The sequence below is a fragment of the Schistocerca nitens genome, chromosome 1, assembly GCF_023898315.1.
Source record: "Schistocerca nitens isolate TAMUIC-IGC-003100 chromosome 1, iqSchNite1.1, whole genome shotgun sequence".
NCBI lineage: Eukaryota > Metazoa > Arthropoda > Insecta > Orthoptera > Acrididae > Schistocerca > Schistocerca nitens.
In genome coordinates, this window is record NC_064614.1 from 738,453,726 (window position 1) to 738,470,968 (window position 17,243).

Genomic DNA, 17,243 nt, shown 5'->3' on the forward strand with positions numbered 1-17,243 from the left:
CCGCCACGAACAATTGCAACGAACTATAACGAACAAATTATGTAAAAAAAAACGTGCTCAGCGCGACAGAATGTCAATCCTAAGGGCCCGGGTTCGATTCCCGGCTGGGTCGGAGATTTTCTCCGCTCAGGGACTGGGTGTTGTGTTGTCCTAATCATCATAATTTCATCCCCATCGACGCGCAAGTCGCCGAAGTGGCGTCAAATCGAAAGACTTGCACCCGGCGAACGGTCTACGCGACGGGAGGCCCCAGCCACACGACATTTACATTTACAACGACCTTGCAGCGTTAATCATTTTATTATGTTACGTATAGTCCGATTAAAATTACTTGATACAGTATTTATATGAATACGTGGTGTCTGTTCTTTCGGAAATGTCCAAAGTAACTGACACCATGCATTCATATAACTGATACGCCTAGCTGGGCAATGGATCTACCATCTTCAGTGCGGATGCACAAATACGTCTGACCTCGGAGTAGAGACTGCGGATAGGTGGCGCTCGATGGGAGTGTGGATCGGCCATGAGGCGTGCCGAGATAGTGCGCGCAGTTGCGATAACGATGTGTCCCGCATGGCGTAGTGTTTAACGCATCTGCCTATAAGCAGGAGATCCCGGGCTCGAATCCCGGTCCGGTACATATTTTCACTCACCGCCGCTAATTCCGCATAATGTCCCGCTGCAGCCGACAGCAGTGATCCCCTTTAATGTACATTCTTGGTACTTGACGTCTGTCACTTGCCGCTACAGTGTTGCCACACCGGCTGCCGGCTACCGCTCGATTATAGATGACTCACAACACGGCGGATTACTTCACAAATACTGTTAACACGTAACGCGAAGCGATGTTGGAAGTGAGCCGGCTGAAGTGGCCGAGCGGTTCTAGGCGCTACAGTCTGGAACCGCGCGACCGCTACGGTCGCAGGTTCGAATCCTGCCTCGGGCATGGATGTGGGTGATGTCCTTAGGTTAGTTATGTTTAAGTAGTTCTAAGTTCTAGGGGACTGATTACCTCAGAGCCATTTGAACCATTGTTGAATGTTGGAAGTGGCCGCCGCGAAGTATGGAGGAAATGCGAGATGCTATGTTGACAGCTGATTTTAAGTGATGAGTGACTTAATTGCGGCGGACGAAGACGCGTTTTTTAGCATGAATTTAAACTCATGTCCTAAGCTAATCATAGCCTCGTGATGTGCTATGTATCCGAGAAAATGGCGGTCAACAATCTGCGGCGAAATTAAAGTCACGATCGCTTTATTCACGGCGATTAAAAAGATTAACATCTACGAGCAAAATAAAAAAAACAGAAATAAATCAGTTTCAGCGCCAAAAGCAGACTGTAATCTCTCGCTGTAATTGGTTACCTTAAACTGTTCTCACACTGGCTGCACGACCTGCCGCTTTACCAACGGATGACCAGTCCTCGTTCGCCCTTGGTTACAGATTATGAGCGACACAGGCAGATTCCAGACGAAAAAACAATAATAGAGAGACAAAATAAGAGCAAATAAAATAGTACATTGATGAAAATGAGGCGGCAAGGAATTAGAAATAAAAAAATTGTAAACAAATTAACTGAATAATAATCAAAGTCTTTGATAAGATTTAGAAATAAAAAACTTCGATGTATTTAGCGAGATTCCAAACTACGACCTTCAACACAGCAAGTAAATACTCCATCCATTGTGTTGCGCTAAAAAAAACTGAATTAAGGCGTTATACACTGGTCTCCAAAACTAAAGCAACAAACGGAAATTTTGCAAGGTTACGTTTATTTTGGCACAAAACAGTAGAAGCAGGTGATGGCAAAATAGAAACAATGTAAAGAGTACTGAACCTAAACAGCAGCAGCAAGCATAATAGTAGGCGAAAATGTTCTTCGTGTTTTCCAACTTAACAGATTTACACACACTTTCCGACAACTGGTTAATGTGCTCACTACGGGCTGTGACCACCTCTGACAGCAACACAGGCCCCACAACGACGGAGCATGCTCTCAATAACGTCATCAATATAATGTTGAGGCAACAACGCCCATTCTTCCTGCGGAGCTGTTCGCAAGTACGGAGCGCGATTGGTGGATGCTGACGTGATGCAACCCGTCTCCTTAGTGCATCCCAGGCATGCTCTATGAAGATCAAATCGGGAGAGCGAGCAGGCCACGCCATGCGTGCATTATCTTCCGTTTCCAAGAAAACATCAACCACTCGTGCTCTGGAGATCGAGCATTATCGTCCATGAGTGCGAAGCCTGGGCGCACAGCACCTCGCAGCAACCGTACATGAGACCCCAAGGCCTCGTCATGATACCTGTCAGCAGTTAAACGTTTCCGATTCACCCGTACAATTTCACGAAGAGACGTCCAAGAGGTCAACAAAAGTCCCTGCTCACACCATTCGCGAACCTCCACGATTTTGATCTCTTTCCACAATGTTGTGGTCTCGAAATCGTGTTCCACATTCCTTTCATATGCGAATCCGTCTCTACACCGTTTGCCTCGATGTAACACGACCAGTGGATGTTGCGAGGACAGATGCCAGTTGCTGCGCAGAACTAAGCCGGTACCGTCGTGCCCTTACAGCCACATGACGGTCCTCTCTTTCCAATGTCATACATGGTCGGCCCTCTCCTGGTCTTCGTGATACAGTTTCGGTCTCTATAAGCTGTCGCCACATCCGAGAAACACATTTCGCCATCAGAGCACATGAGTTGGCGACTGTCCTGCTTCCATTATTCCTCTGGACCTCTCTCTTCTGTGGCATAGTGCACTGTCTGTGACTGTGTAGACAGCAATAGCGGATGTGGGACTACGCAGCTAACACTACTCCGTTTCATAGGTGCCTTGACGCCATTTTTGGTGTCGTTATCCACTGACTGAAATCTCATCTGCATCTACATCTACATGGTTACTCTGCAATTCACACTTAAGTGCCTGGCTGAGGGTTCATCGAACCATTTTCATACTACTTCTCTACCATTCCACTCTTGAATGGTGCGTGGGAAAAGGAACACCTAAATCTTTCCGTTCGAGCTCTGATTTCTCTTATTTTATTATGACGATCATTTCTCCCTACGTAGGTGGGTGTCAACAAAATATTTTCGCATTCGGAAGAGAGAGTTGGTGATTGAAATTTCGTAAATAGATCTCGCCGGAAAGAAAACCGCGTTTGTTTCAGTGACTGCCACCCCAACTCACGTATCATATCAGTGACCCTCTCACCCTCTATTGCGCGGTAACACGAAACGAGCTGCCCTTCTTTGCACTTTTTCAATGTCCTCCGTCAATCCTACCTAGTAAGGATCCCACACCGCGCAGCAATATTCCTGCAGAGGACGGACAAGTGTAATGTAGGCTGTCTCTTGAGTGGGTTTGTCGCATCTTCTAAGTGTTCTGCCAACAAAGCACAGTGTTTGTTTCGCCTTCCCCACAATATTATCTGATGTGTCGGCAGCTGGGCCAACACCTTGTAGATAGAGGTGGCTTAAAAGGCACGCTAGACTAACGCAGACGGGCGTGTAGTACTGGAACAGGATACGTAATTAATGCTATGAAGAAAAGTACGTAGCTGGTATAATACTTATCTTTAATCAATCATTGTGGTACATCGCACAAAGGAGACTTTAATTACAATCACTGTAAGGCTAATGGCGCCTTGCTAGTTCGTAGCCATTAACTTAGCTGAAGGCTATTCTGTCTCTCGGCTAATGAGAGAGAAAGGCTTCGTACCTCTAGTCGCTAGCTCTGTCGTCCGTACAACTGGGGCTGAGTTCGAGTCAGTCTCTCGAGACCTGCCTTGTGGTGGCGCTAGGTTTGCGATCACACAGTGGCGACACGCGGGTCCGACATGTACTACAGGACCGCGGCCGATTTAAGCTACCACCTAGCACGTGTGGTGTCTGGCTGTGACACCACATTATCTATGTCGTCTTTCCAATTTAAGTTGCTCGTAATTGTAATTCCTAGGTATTTAGTCGAACTGACAGCCCTTAGATTTTTGCGATATATCTTATACCCAAAATTTATCGGATTTCTTTTAGTACCCACGTGGACGACGTCGTACTTTTCTTTGTTTAGTGCCAATTGTCAGTTTTCGCACCATACAGAAATTCTCTATAGATCATTTTGTAATTGGAATTGATCGTCTGATGATTTTACTAGACGGTAAATTACAGCGTCATCTGCAAACAATTTAAGGGAGCTGCTCAAATTATTACATAGATCATTTATGTAAATCAGGAACAACAGAGGGCCGATGACACTACCTTGAGGAACGCCAGATATCGCTTCTGTTCTACTCGATGGTTTACCGTCTATCACTACGAAGTGTGACCTCTCGGAGAGGAAATCACGAATCCAGTCACAGACGATACTCCATATGCACGCAATTTGATTAATAGTCGCTTCTGAGGAGCGGTATCAAAAGCCTTCTGGAAATCTAGGAATATGGAATCGATCTGAGATCCCTTGTCGACAGCACTCATTACTTCATGAGAATAAAGATCTAGGTGTGTTGCACACGAAAGATATTTTCTGAATCTGTGTTGGTTATGCAGAACATAGACGCCTTTGACAGTTTGTATGAGTATATCGTGAATTAGACTCAGGACAGGGAAACAGCGGTTTGTTGCTTTAATGTTGGACACCAGTGTAGTTATTAATTCAACGACCTTGCCGCAGTGGTAACACGGTTCCCGTCAGATCACCGACGTTAAGCGCCCTCGGGCTGGGCTAGCACTTGGATGGGTGACCACCCGGTCTGCCGAGCACTGTTGCCAAGCGGGGTGCACTCAGCCCTTGTGAGGCAAACTGAGGAGGAGCTACTTGACGGAGAAGTAGCAGCTCCGGTCTCGTAAACTGACATCCGGCCGGGAGAGAGGTGTGCTGGCCACATGTCCTTCCCTTTCCCGCATCCATTGACGCCTTTGGGATGAGGATGACATGGCGGCCTGTCAGTGCCGTTGGGCTTTCCAAGGCCTGTTTGGACGAAGTTTAGTTTTAGTGTAGTTATTAAAGTGGTCAAACAGTCGCAACGATGAACTGCAGCCTTTAAAAATTCGGCTTCAAGCAATTTCGTGCGAAGATTATCTAATGTAAGCCGATCTCGGGTTGGGTTGGGTTGTTTGTGCGAAGAGACCAGACAGCGAGGTCAACGGTCTCGTCGCATCAGGGAAGGAAGTCGGCCGTGCCCTTTCAGAGGAACCATCCCGGCATTTGCCTGGAACGATTTAGTGAAATCACGGAAAACCTAAATCAGGATGGCCAGACGCGGGACTGAACCGTCGTCCTCCCGAATGCGAGTCCAGTGTGATAACCACTGCGCCACCTCGCTCGGTAAAGCCGATCTCGGTAATGGTGCTAACTTTAGATGTTACGCTGAATCGCGGCTTGTGCAGAAGTATCGAGTAGTGTTTAGTTAGTGCTGTGTATGAAACGTGTGTATTGCATTGGCATCGTTGTGTGCGTGTTGTTTTTGGTGTGGTTATCGTGTGTAATGACATACGAAATAAAAGTGCCAAACACACCAATAAAGAATGCCAGACAAGAAATTGGAAGTGAACTGACCACTTTTTATGGCAATTTGTCAACGGTGAAGGGTTGGTGCATGACGTTGAGCGCTCTGATTGGAGGAAACCAGCTGGAACGTGTGAAATGTCAACTATCAAGCTTATTTAGCTTACCTTCTTATATTTCATTAACGTGTATGATGCACATTAGTTTTTGATACGAAGGCAGATGGTTTAAATCTACCTTACGTAATTTTTAGTGAAGGTAATTTTTATTTACTTTATTCACCCTATAATTTTAATCAGAATTTAGACGAATGCATTTCTGTACATTAATTATTTTTAGGTGTTGCAATTTTTTTGTCAGTGTATACTAACGCGAATTCTTTACAGGCGAATGGAAAAACTGGTGGAAGCCCACCTCGGGGAAGATCAGTTTGGATTCCGTAGAAATGTTGGAACACGTGAGGCAATACTGACTCTACGACTTATCTTAGAAGAAAGATTAAGGAAAGGCAAACCTACGTTTCTAGCATGTGTAGACTTAGAGAAAGCTTTTGACAATGTTGACTGGAATACTCTCTTTCAAATTCTGAAGGTGGCAGGGGTAAAATACAGGACGCGAAAGGCTATTTACAATTTGTACAGAAACCAGATGGCAGTTATAAGAGTCGAGGGACGTGTAAGGGAAGCAGTGGATGGGAAGGGAGTGAGACAGGGTTGTAGTCTCTCTCCGATGTTATTCAATCTGTATATTGAGCAAGCAGTAAAGGAAACAAAAGAAAAGTTCGGAGTAGGTATTAAAATCCGTGGAGAAGAAATAAAAACGTTGAGGTTCGCCGATGACATTGTAATTCTGTCAGAGACAGGAAAGGACTTGGAAGAGCAGTTGAACGGAATGGACAGTGTCTTGAAAGGAGGGTATAAGATGAACATCAACAAAAGCAAAACGAGGATTTTGGAATGTAGTCGAATTAAGTCGGGTGATGCTGAGGGAATTAGATTAGGAAATGAGATGCTTAAAGTAGTAAAGGACTTTTGCTATTTGGGGAGCAAAATAACTGATGATGGTCGAAGTAGAGAGGATATAAAATGTAGACTGGCAATGGCAAGGAAAGCGTTTCTGAAGAAGAGAAATTTGTTAACATCGAGTATAGATTTAAGTGTCAGGAAGTCGTTTCTGAAAGTATTTGTATGGAGTGTAGCCATGTATGGAAGTGAAACATGAACAAGAAATAGTTTGGAGAAGAAGAGAATAGAAGCTTTCGAAATGTGGTCCTACAGAAGAATGTTGAAGATTAGATGGGTAGATCACATAACTAATGAGGAGGTATTGAATAGAATTGGGGAGAAGAGGGGTTTGTGGCACGACTTGACTAGAAGAAGGGATCGCTTGGTAGGACATATTCTGAGACATCAAGGGATCACCAATTTAGTATTGGAGGGCAGCGTGGAGGGTAAAAATCGTAGAGGGAGACCAAGAGATGAATACACTAAGCAGATTCAGAAGGATGTAGGCTGCAGTACGTACTGGGAGATGAAGAAGCTTGCACGGGATAGAGTAGCATGGAGAGCTGCATCAAACCAGTCTCAGGACTGAAGACCGCAACAACAACATAATTTTAATCAGAATTTAGACGAATGCATTTCTGTACATTAATTATTTTTAGGTATTGCGATTTTTTTTTTGTCAGTGTATGATAGGACGAAGTACCGACCCTTGCGGCATACCGGTGGACGGCCAAGATGGGAAATGGAGTTGTTTTCTAAAGTCCGAAAAGTCACAGGCAAGGAGCGTTGATTTTAGAAGCGCTGTCGTGGCGGTCGTGTTGACAGTGTGACGTCACGAGCCGAGGTGGAGAGCGGGCGGCGCGATAAGCGTGCGAGGCCGCGGCGTGCGGCGCGACGCGGCGGGCTGCAGACAGCTGTTTGTAGTTGGCGCGCTGGCGAGGCAGCCATGGCGCCGGCCCGGCCGTCAGCTGGCATATAAGGCTGCCGCCGCCAGGGGTCTCGCCTGCAGTCGGCCGCAGTATGGCGCCGCGGAGCTGTCGCATGGCAGCGCGTGTGTTGTGTATTTTAGCGTTTCTGTGCCTGGGCCGAGTGAGCTTGTGCGCGCGACACGAACCCGCCCTCGAACGCGTCCACCTGCAAAATGTCGCGCTCGCCCCGGCGGGGGACGCCAGCGAGATCTCGCTGCAGCTGCGGCTGCTGGTGCGAGGCACCCACCTGGACGAGCACGGCGACTTGGAGTTCAGGGCAACCCCGCGCCGCAGCGGCGAAGCCGACGAGTGCCTACAGGCGGACCGACCCGTCGCTTCGGTGTTTCGCGATCGCGGGGGCAACGCCACAGTTACCGGTCTGACCGTCGTCGTGCCGGCGTCGGCGGCGCCGGCGTACGCTAGGATATTCCTCTGTCTGAAGACGAGCAGGCGGCGGCCCTGCGGGGCCGACGAGTCCGGCAACAGCTGTGCGGAGGAGCGGGGCGATGTGCAGTGGGTGCACCAGCCGGACGGCGTTTTCGTCGATCTGCCGAAGGACACCTTGAGGCGCGCGGAAACTGCTGCTGCTGATGGGCAAGTTACCGTTCACCTACTTTTCTACTTTAGCCGTTGTTCGGCGCATGTTTGGATGCTGGCAAATTTCTGGTGGTGGTTTTGTATTACCGAGAAACGGGGGAGAGTGTCACGAAACTGTTACAGGGAATATCGTCTCAGTTTTGCGAATGGATTCGTAATTTTCTGTCAGAGATTACAGTTCGTAGTAACTGATGGACAGTCATCGAGTTAAACAGAAGTGATTTCTGGCGTTCCCCAAGGTAGTGCTACAGGCTCTCTGCTGTTCTTTATCCATATAAACGATTTAGGAGACGATCTGAGCAGCCTTCTTAAATTGTTTGGGGATGATGGTGTCGTTTATCGTCTAGTAACGTCATCAGAAGATGGAAACCAATTGCAAAACGATTCAGATAAGATAACTGCGTCGTGCGAAAAACCCGGCAATTGACCCTAAATAGTCAAAAGTGTGAAGTCATAAAAGTGACTACTAAAAGGAATCCGTTAAACGATAAATCAGTCAAATCCATAGCCCGTAAATTCCACTAAATATCTAGGAATTACAATTACGACCAGCTTAAATTGGAAAGAATGCTGTCCAGAAGGCGAAATAAAGAAACTTTCTTGTTGACCGAACACTTGGAAGATGCAACAGATCTACTAAAGAGATTGCCTACACTACACTCGTCCGTCCTCTTTTTGCGTACTGCTGCGCGGTGTGGAATTAACGGATTACATCGACAAAGTTCAAAGAAGGGCTGCACGATTTCTATTATCCGAGAAATACGGTGGAGAATATCACGCACATGATAGATGATTTAGGGCGGAAATCATTGAAACAAAGGCGTTTTTCATTGAGGCGGGATAATATCACGATATTTCAATCACCAGCTTTCTCCTCCGAATGCGAATGTATTTTGTTGACGCCAACCTAGATGGGGAGAAACGATATTCATAATTAAGGGAAAGCAGAGCTTGAACGGAAAGATATAGTTCATTTTTCCGCACGCTGTTCCAGATTGCAATAATAGAAAATAATTGTAAAGGTGGTTCGCTGGACCTTCTGCCAGCCACTTTAGTGTGATTTACAGAGTAGCAATGTAGATGTGGCTGTAGACAGTGGACAGTTCTTAATACGGGGTCTCCAAAATGCGGCCCGAATCAGTATTCGTGCGGCCTGAGGTCGTCAACCGTGTTATAAAAAATATGCACGTAGCAAATAGCAGTCGAATCCAAAAATGTTCTTTGACGTTAACAGCTCGCTAAGAGTGTACTTTTTCTGCTCAACAACAAACAAAAATATTGACGAAGACAGTATTTTAAGGCGTTCTTTATTTTATCTGATGTGTGTGAATTCGGGCTCGAGCTACGTTAAGTCTGCCGCTTACCTCACGGGCAGAGGGCTCAGTAGCACGGTCACTGCAGGGTTAGGGGATGTGAGAGAGGTAATCTGTTGTTTGTCCTGCAGTACTCTGCTGATCAGCAACATGGATTCCTAAATGCGCATTACAGAGACGTTTATCTTCAAATCCGATACACATTTGCAGCAAGGAATGTGTAATTAAGCTAGGTGTCATTCGCTCATACAGACAACACAACATTAGCCAATTTGTGTCAGGACTTTGGGCCCACGCAGGGTGGCAGCAATCTAACATAGAGAACAGTCGACACGAAGTGTGCCAACTTTTTATGATCGCTATTTGTGGGCCAGTGGCTAGCTCATCACACGCTTCCTGTCGGTAATGTATTGGGAGCTCCTAACATGGTAGCTTAAATAGGTTGCCAATTAATAACGAGTGTGTACATAGGCGACCCCAAATTCCGGCGTATAATGTCAGTATTGGCTCTTGAGCAAAAAAAATTTGACGACCACTGTTACGAATGCTGCGGTTGTCAGTGAAGATGGCAGCTACAAAGTGACTTATTAACACCAATACCGCCCCTAGCCAGTACCCACTATCCTGCTACAAACATAAATGTGTAACTTATGCATGCTTTATCTGAAAATCAGTCTCCAAAGTTTCGAAAACTAGTTTGTGGTGGAAAAAGCAATTATTTCACACTTGATTGGTCGCAGTTCCGTGTGTTTATAGGCAGAAGTCCATTTTTCCGTGTTTATATTCAGTTTCAGATGCGGCGTTCTACAATATCTGTAATATTACTTCGAACTGCGAGCAACCGCAGCCAAATGTCTAAGTTTGTATAAGAAGGCAAAAAACACTTCTCGGGCTATAATGTTCTTTTATTAAAACCGCGACCGTTTTAACGCCAATTTACATCACGTCAGGAAGCACCTAAATTGGCGTTAAACTGGTTGCGGTTTTAAGAAACTTTCTACGGTCAGAGTAGCGTTTTTGATTTCTTACAAAAAATCCCAGATGGTTGTCTTAATCTTCTTTCTGGTTACACTGCGATATTGAACCCCCTACCCTCTCCCGAAAGTTTTGTGTGGTGATATCTGTGGCGTAGCCCGAGGTCTTGGTTAGTTTGTAGGGCAATAATTTGGTTGAGATTTGCCGAAACCAACGGATGCGAATGCTAAATTGAAAGGTTGTGGCAACAGACTGTGTAGCCTAATGTTTACGCCATATTTAAAGCACTTTGGCTTGTTTGCCGCACATTTCGTCATGAAAACGGAAACTGTACGGTAAATGCAGAAAATCTGTATCGGATAATGGACTAGTCTCAGACTTCTATTTTGGTGCATACTATTGCACTCATACTACGAAAAAAGGGGGGGGGGGCACGCTACGTAGCTTTTACCCTACTTGCTAATTATTGTAAATACTTTGTCAGACTGCGACTGATTTAAAATGGCTGCTCCCTATCGTACAGTAAACAAAAAATCGTTGATTTACCCTTCCGTTACTTTTATTTGAAACTCCACCAGCCGTTTCAGTGGTAATTCTATCATCAGATTATGATGTGACATGCCACGTGCACAACCAGTGATGAACAAAACATCGAAAGCCAGCTAATGACCATGACAAGACCAGTGGTAGATTTGCTTATTTTTGTTTTTAAACACCGGCTTCTGCAGAATTCAGTGTATTTCTTTTTTCGCTCGTTATCCAAAACTGCTTACAAACCTGTGTGTCATCTTCACTGGAATTTATTTTATATCTTAAGCTATATTAATTATACAAGATGACCAGCTTCCATGCTTTTTGACTTGATAGCATGCCATGTATTCTATCGCGTTGTACATGCTTGGCATGTTTGCCTGTTGTTAGTGATTATATACATTGTTTTTCACATTTTTTCACTTCACTTCACTCTCACGTGACGCGCAAGACATGCATTGTTTTACAGAAGGCAGATTTAAATAAGATTATTTCGCCAAAAGGGGAAAAATGTCAACAGGAGCTCCTAACCCTAGCCGTATGACATGTACCAGACTTTAAAATAAAAGTGATGAAGCCATAAATCGACGATTTTTGTATTTTCGAATTACAGTGGATTCCATAAATGGGGGCAGTCTTCAGATTTCACAGTCTCACAATAACGATTAAAGTGTTTCTGATAGTAATAACCCACAGCAGCAAACACTCCGCTGCACTGCCGATGCATGTAAGTTTTAATCTGTCCAGATAATGACATCTGGTGTAATAATTGCCACCTCCCACTTCCAGAATCTTGGTTGCAATGGCAGACTGTGTGGCAGAGTTCGCGTCCTAGCTTAATTTTGAAGGCGACAGTTTTGACATGAGATGCTGTGTTTTTCGAATGTGAGTGCTAAATAAACGTTGTGGCAATTGATTTGTAGCGTAGCCCTAGGTCTACGTTCGTTCTATATTTTACCCACTTTCCATTATATTACATAATATTTTGGTGCGGATTATGTACATATGTCGTAAGTAAACTGTGAAAAAACTAAGGGAGGAGGGGAAGAGAGGGGGGGGATACATAACTCTTGTATTTCGTTCCCATCGGAGTCTGTTATCAGTATATCATCGATATAGGCGATTGAGTTGTTCTATTAACTGAATCATTTATTTCTAGCTGCTATGGATAGGTGTCGCGTGGTATGTGTGGCACTTTGACTGTTTGGCGTATGGTATCGTCACTTTCTAGACAAACGTTCGCTGTACTTGGGGCTCTCTTTTAGGCACGATGGTACCTGTTCGTAATTAGCCTGTGTTCTCTGGAAATCAATGGTGCATTAATTGCACATCAAATTAAATTGAGATGTGACTGTGTTGAAGTACTTCTAATTACTGTCACCCCACGCCCCTCCCCCCCTCACACACACGTGAATCGCTCTTCTGATTTCATAACTTGTCACAATATTCAAACAAGATTTTTTCTTTTTAATTTGATAGCACTCAAGGCAGCGACTACTTTTCTACACCAGAAATACTCGCAAGTTTTTAATCTGTCGGGAAAGTGTTTTTTTCAGACCACGGCAAGAGCTTTCGAATGTTGTTAATGTGTGTCGCATATCTTATAAAAAAACTTAACACTGGAACAAGCACTATTTATTTAGATTTGGCATCCACTAAGCGCCAAACAATTTTCACACCAAAATGTCGATGGTGAGGCGGCAATGTTGGCAAAATTCATAAAGTAACACACTAGCCATTAGTCAGCTGTGTAAAAGTAAAGTAAGTTTTATGTACTTCTGCGCAGCTGTCTAACATCTAGTATCAGGTGTTATTTCATAAACTGAGTCAACACTGACGTCTCAGCAAGTACTGTTTGGTATGAAGATGATACATAGAAGCCGGCCACAAAGTAATGTTTACATAAAATGCGACATAGACTGTTTATAAGATTACGATAACAAGCGGCTGTACTCCTATAGACAGTATCTAAATTTTACGAAAAGTGCTATTGTTAACTTCAGTATCTCAGTAAGTAGAGAGTATTAATCATATAAACAATTGCTCCTTTGGCGTACCAACAGTTGCCGAACGGCACGGACGAAGTTTGCGATTGTCTACGTATAGAATTTCTTATGCTGAAAATTGTCAGGAATCTGCAATCATCCGCTTTATTTGCTTTTGCATGAAGTGTTTCGTAGAATTCTTAACAATAACGTAAGGTGGAATCAGTTAAAGTTGGGATGCGGTAACCTAGAAGTTGACGTGTGTGTGTGTGTGTGTGTGTGTGTGTGTGTGTGTGTGTGTGTGTGTACGTACGCGCGCTTGCGTGCGTGCGTACGTACGTACAAAGTAAGAGTGTCACAAGATTCTTAAAAGCTCTCGGTGATCAATAAAGAAGAATCATAGGTTGCACACAAAATCGTGCACAAAAAACGGAGCAGTTGTTCCATTAACTATGACTGAATCCATATGATGATGGAATTTCCCGGAAGGTGTGATATGTAAGCTTTAATAAAGTGACTGCTTGCAGATTTTTGAATATTTCAATTGATACGACTGTCACGGTTGTGTCCATTTATAAAAAGATCTTCTTATACACTGTTGGTATATCTACTGTGATAAGGAGACAAAGCTGTGACAGTGCTGTTTCTGTACTTGGTGCGTGCTAGAGACGCCGGAAAGAGGCAAGAGATAACGCCCAGCCACAGCCACTGAGCAACGCGTGCGTTGTGTAACACGTCACCGAGGCGTGTTTTCCAGGGATGTGTTTAAATGACATAGAACATAGGCCCGATCTTCCTCGTCTTGTTTTTGTCGCTTACCTGAACTAGGACGTAGATTCGTTAAACCGGATTTCTTGCTATCACAATACAGACGTTGATGAGAACTGTGTATCACACCTCACCTAAAAGCACATGCAACTCTTACAGTTCGCAAAGATGGTGTCGCGGTTCAAGGCTGCAATGTTTTTCGTCCTAGTGAAACTACAGGCATAATTCAGTCAATGAGCGTGCTCTGTTTCGAGATAAGGAATGTAAACAACCTTCGTTCAGTATCTCAAGGCGCTAAAGGTGGCTCTACGCTCTTGTACCGCCGACGGTAGCAAGCTTTCTATCGAAGTTAGACAGGTGCAATGTTGGGTTGTAGTGAAAAAAAAAAGAAACAGGTACAGTCATGCATATTGAAATACAGAGATATGTAAACAAGCAGAATACGACGCTGCGGTCGGCGACGCCTTTATAAGACAACAAGTGTCTGGTGCAGTTGTTAGATCGGTTACTGCTGCTACAACGGCAGGTTATCAAGATTTAAGTGAGGTTGAACGTGGTGTTAATAGTCGTCGCAGGAGCGATGGGACACAGCGTCTCCGAGGTAGCGATGAAGTGCGGATTTTCCCGAACGACCATTTCACGAGTGTTCTGTAGATATCAGGAATCCGATAAAACATCAAATCTCCGACATCGCTGCGGCTGGAAAAAGACCCTGCAAGAACGGGAATCGTTCAGCGTGACAGAAGTGCAACCCTTCCGCAAATTGCTGCAGATTTCAGTGCTGGACCATCAGCAAACCTCATGAATCCAAGGACCCTGCATGTCAGCAGCTGACTGTTGAAGCTGGCGGAGGCTCTGTTATGGTGTGGGGCGTGTGCAGTTGGAGTGACATGGGACGCCTGATACGTCTAGATACGACTCTTGACAGGTGACACGTACGTAAGCATCCTGTCTGATTACCTGCATCCATACATGTCCAGTGTGCATTCCGGCGGACTTCGGAAATTGCAGCAGCACAATGAGACACCCCACACGTCCAGAATTGCTTCAGAGTGGCTACAGCAACACACTTTTGAGTTTAAACACTTCCACTGGCAACCATACTCTTCAGACATGAATATTATTGAGCATTTCTGGGATGCCTTGCAACGTGCTGTTCAGAAGAGATGTCCACCCCCTCGTACTCTCACTGATTTATGGACAGCCCTTCAGGATTCATGGCGCAAATTCCCCCCAGCACTACTTCAGACATTAGATGGATCCATGCCTCGTCGTGTTGCAGCACTTCAACGTGTTCCGGTGGTCTACACGAAATTTAGTAGGTGTACCAGTTTCTTTGCCGTCTCCCTCACTTAACGAACCTCAGATATTTAAGATTTTATTACTACTACTAATAATAATAATAATAATGATGATAATAATGACAAGGCTGTCTCATACTCAAGTAAAGGAATTAGGGAAACATTCCGGAGTCCTGCATAGCCGCTCATGGCCAGGTACTAGTGAAGGTGGTTTGCCATTATCTTACTCCGACCAGTGATAAAAGGTCAAGCGTCTGTCTCAGGTGCGTTACTGTATTGAGTGCGTGTACAGCAGTGTTAGATTTGTATTGTTATGGATGAAGGGAAGGGAAAGGGTTGAACTTCGTGCGGTACACAACCTACTCCCCTTGAAAAGCACCAAGAGCGTCTGACGGACGGTTCACCACCAACCGTATCACATGCCCTCCGTTCACGAGACACTGCGGAGTTCAATGCAGGACACTGGCGCAAAGACTGGTGACCAGGACATTGACGCCACCACCCCCCCTCCCTTGGCGGCCAGATACTGGCACGGAAAACTTTGTATTAGTACGGACGAACTGGCTTGCCGTAGAACCGAACATCATCTCATAGGCATGCTTTAGCGACCTGGTCTACGGAAGCGGGCAGATTATTATTGTATTAAAACATAATTTGTTCACAGCAGTACTTAATACTGTACGTCGCTTTAGTACAAGTCCCAAGAAATTCCAGATGATGTGAATACATCTTAAGAAAAATATCAGAATCAGCTTTTCCACAAATAATAAATTACAACAAAAAGTAATCCGTGATGTAAACACCTCCAAGAGTCCCTACCGTAAATCAGGAATATACAAACTCAAATGTGATACATGCCCAAAATTCTACATTGGACAGACAGGCAGAAGTTTTGAAATTAGATACAAAGAACATATTGACGCTCTAAGACTTGGTAACTTGAACAAATCAGCATTTGCAGCCCATATTGCTGAAGAAAACCATTCAGTGGGAAACATTGAGGACAACTTAAAGATTTTACATCCAACAGAAAAAGGAGCCACTATGAATATATTAGAAGAATTAGAAATACACACACACAAAATAGCACCCCAGACTATATCCTTAACGAACAAACAGAGTTGGCTAACACCCCTTTCCTGAAAAATTTCCAAAAATTACTTTCCAGCCTCCAAAGCAAATAATATTAATACACCTATCTGCAGATCAAGTAGAAAATTTATATGTTACTATAATTCTCATGCTGCCAAATGTAATAAAATAATATACTATTTTACCTATACAGTTCTAAGTATATATAAAAAACTTTATAATTAAATTAGCAATAACAGATTTATATTAAAAAAAATCTCTGTACTAATGTAAAAGACATTACAGTTTTGTAAAAGAATGTATGATCCTTTCCAAACATAGGACGTCGTCGTCAAATGTTACGATATATCATAGCATCTGTGACACCCATATGTTTGTAAGCTCTTTGTATGTACCAAAACATGTGGTGCGTGGTTGGAATGATGTACAGTGAGAACTATTACGTGTGCAACAACGAGGATGCAGTGGGAACGTATTTACATCGATTGGAGGAACGTTATGGAAACAATCACTCGAAACCGACGTTTCACGTAAGTCACATGCAACGAAAATCTGCAACGCAACCATCTGTGTGTGGCGTTTCTGTAATTATGTTTTATTTATATTTTAGGACAATTAATCTATAAAAACACACCAAATGTCAGAAAGAAAGCGTGTAAAACGTCTGATGGTGAATCGCAACGATTCGAAACCGGTAACGGTTTCCTTTGAATAAAGGAACTCAAAGTAAATTTGTGGCTGGTTGCTGTCCTAACACCAACAACATATGTACAAAACTTTGAGAAATAACTGCGCCTTAGAGTTGTTGTAGGAACAACAATAGCAACACACATTCACAACTTTGGAAGCTTCATAATTTTTTTGTATGCACTAACTGTTATATAAGAGAGGCAGTGTCCTGGCTGACTCATCATCGCCCAGCCGAAGCCGCTAGGGACAGGGACTCGAAATTTGGAGAGGACGTTGGCCGCAAGTTCTTTGAAAATGAGCCTGTATTAAAGAAGCACTGCAGTATTTTTAAAACTACATATATGAAAATTATTTCACCACTCAGTTACAAATTAAGAAAAAAATACCTGTCCCGGTTCCTTTGGGAATTCAACCTCTAAGGTGGTGAAATGGGGAGTGAAACGTTTTATGAAAACATTTCACTTTGAAAGCGTTTTTTAAAGCTGCCTTGGAAAATTGATATTT

The 17,243-nt window shown here is 44.1% G+C and overlaps 1 protein-coding gene across 2 annotated transcripts in view; it reads left to right on the forward strand.

The window, feature by feature from the left end:
• The first annotated feature begins 7,537 nt into the window (after nucleotides 1-7,537).
• LOC126260239 (unextended protein) overlaps nucleotides 7,538-17,243 on the forward strand; it is a 504,460-nt gene continuing 494,754 nt past the window's right edge. For both annotated transcript variants that reach the window (XM_049957553.1, XM_049957561.1), the window contains exon 1: nucleotides 7,538-8,081. In XM_049957553.1, the coding sequence (XP_049813510.1) occupies nucleotides 7,540-8,081 (542 nt within the window). In that variant the 5' untranslated portion in view covers nucleotides 7,538-7,539. The remainder of the gene's footprint in view (nucleotides 8,082-17,243) is intronic.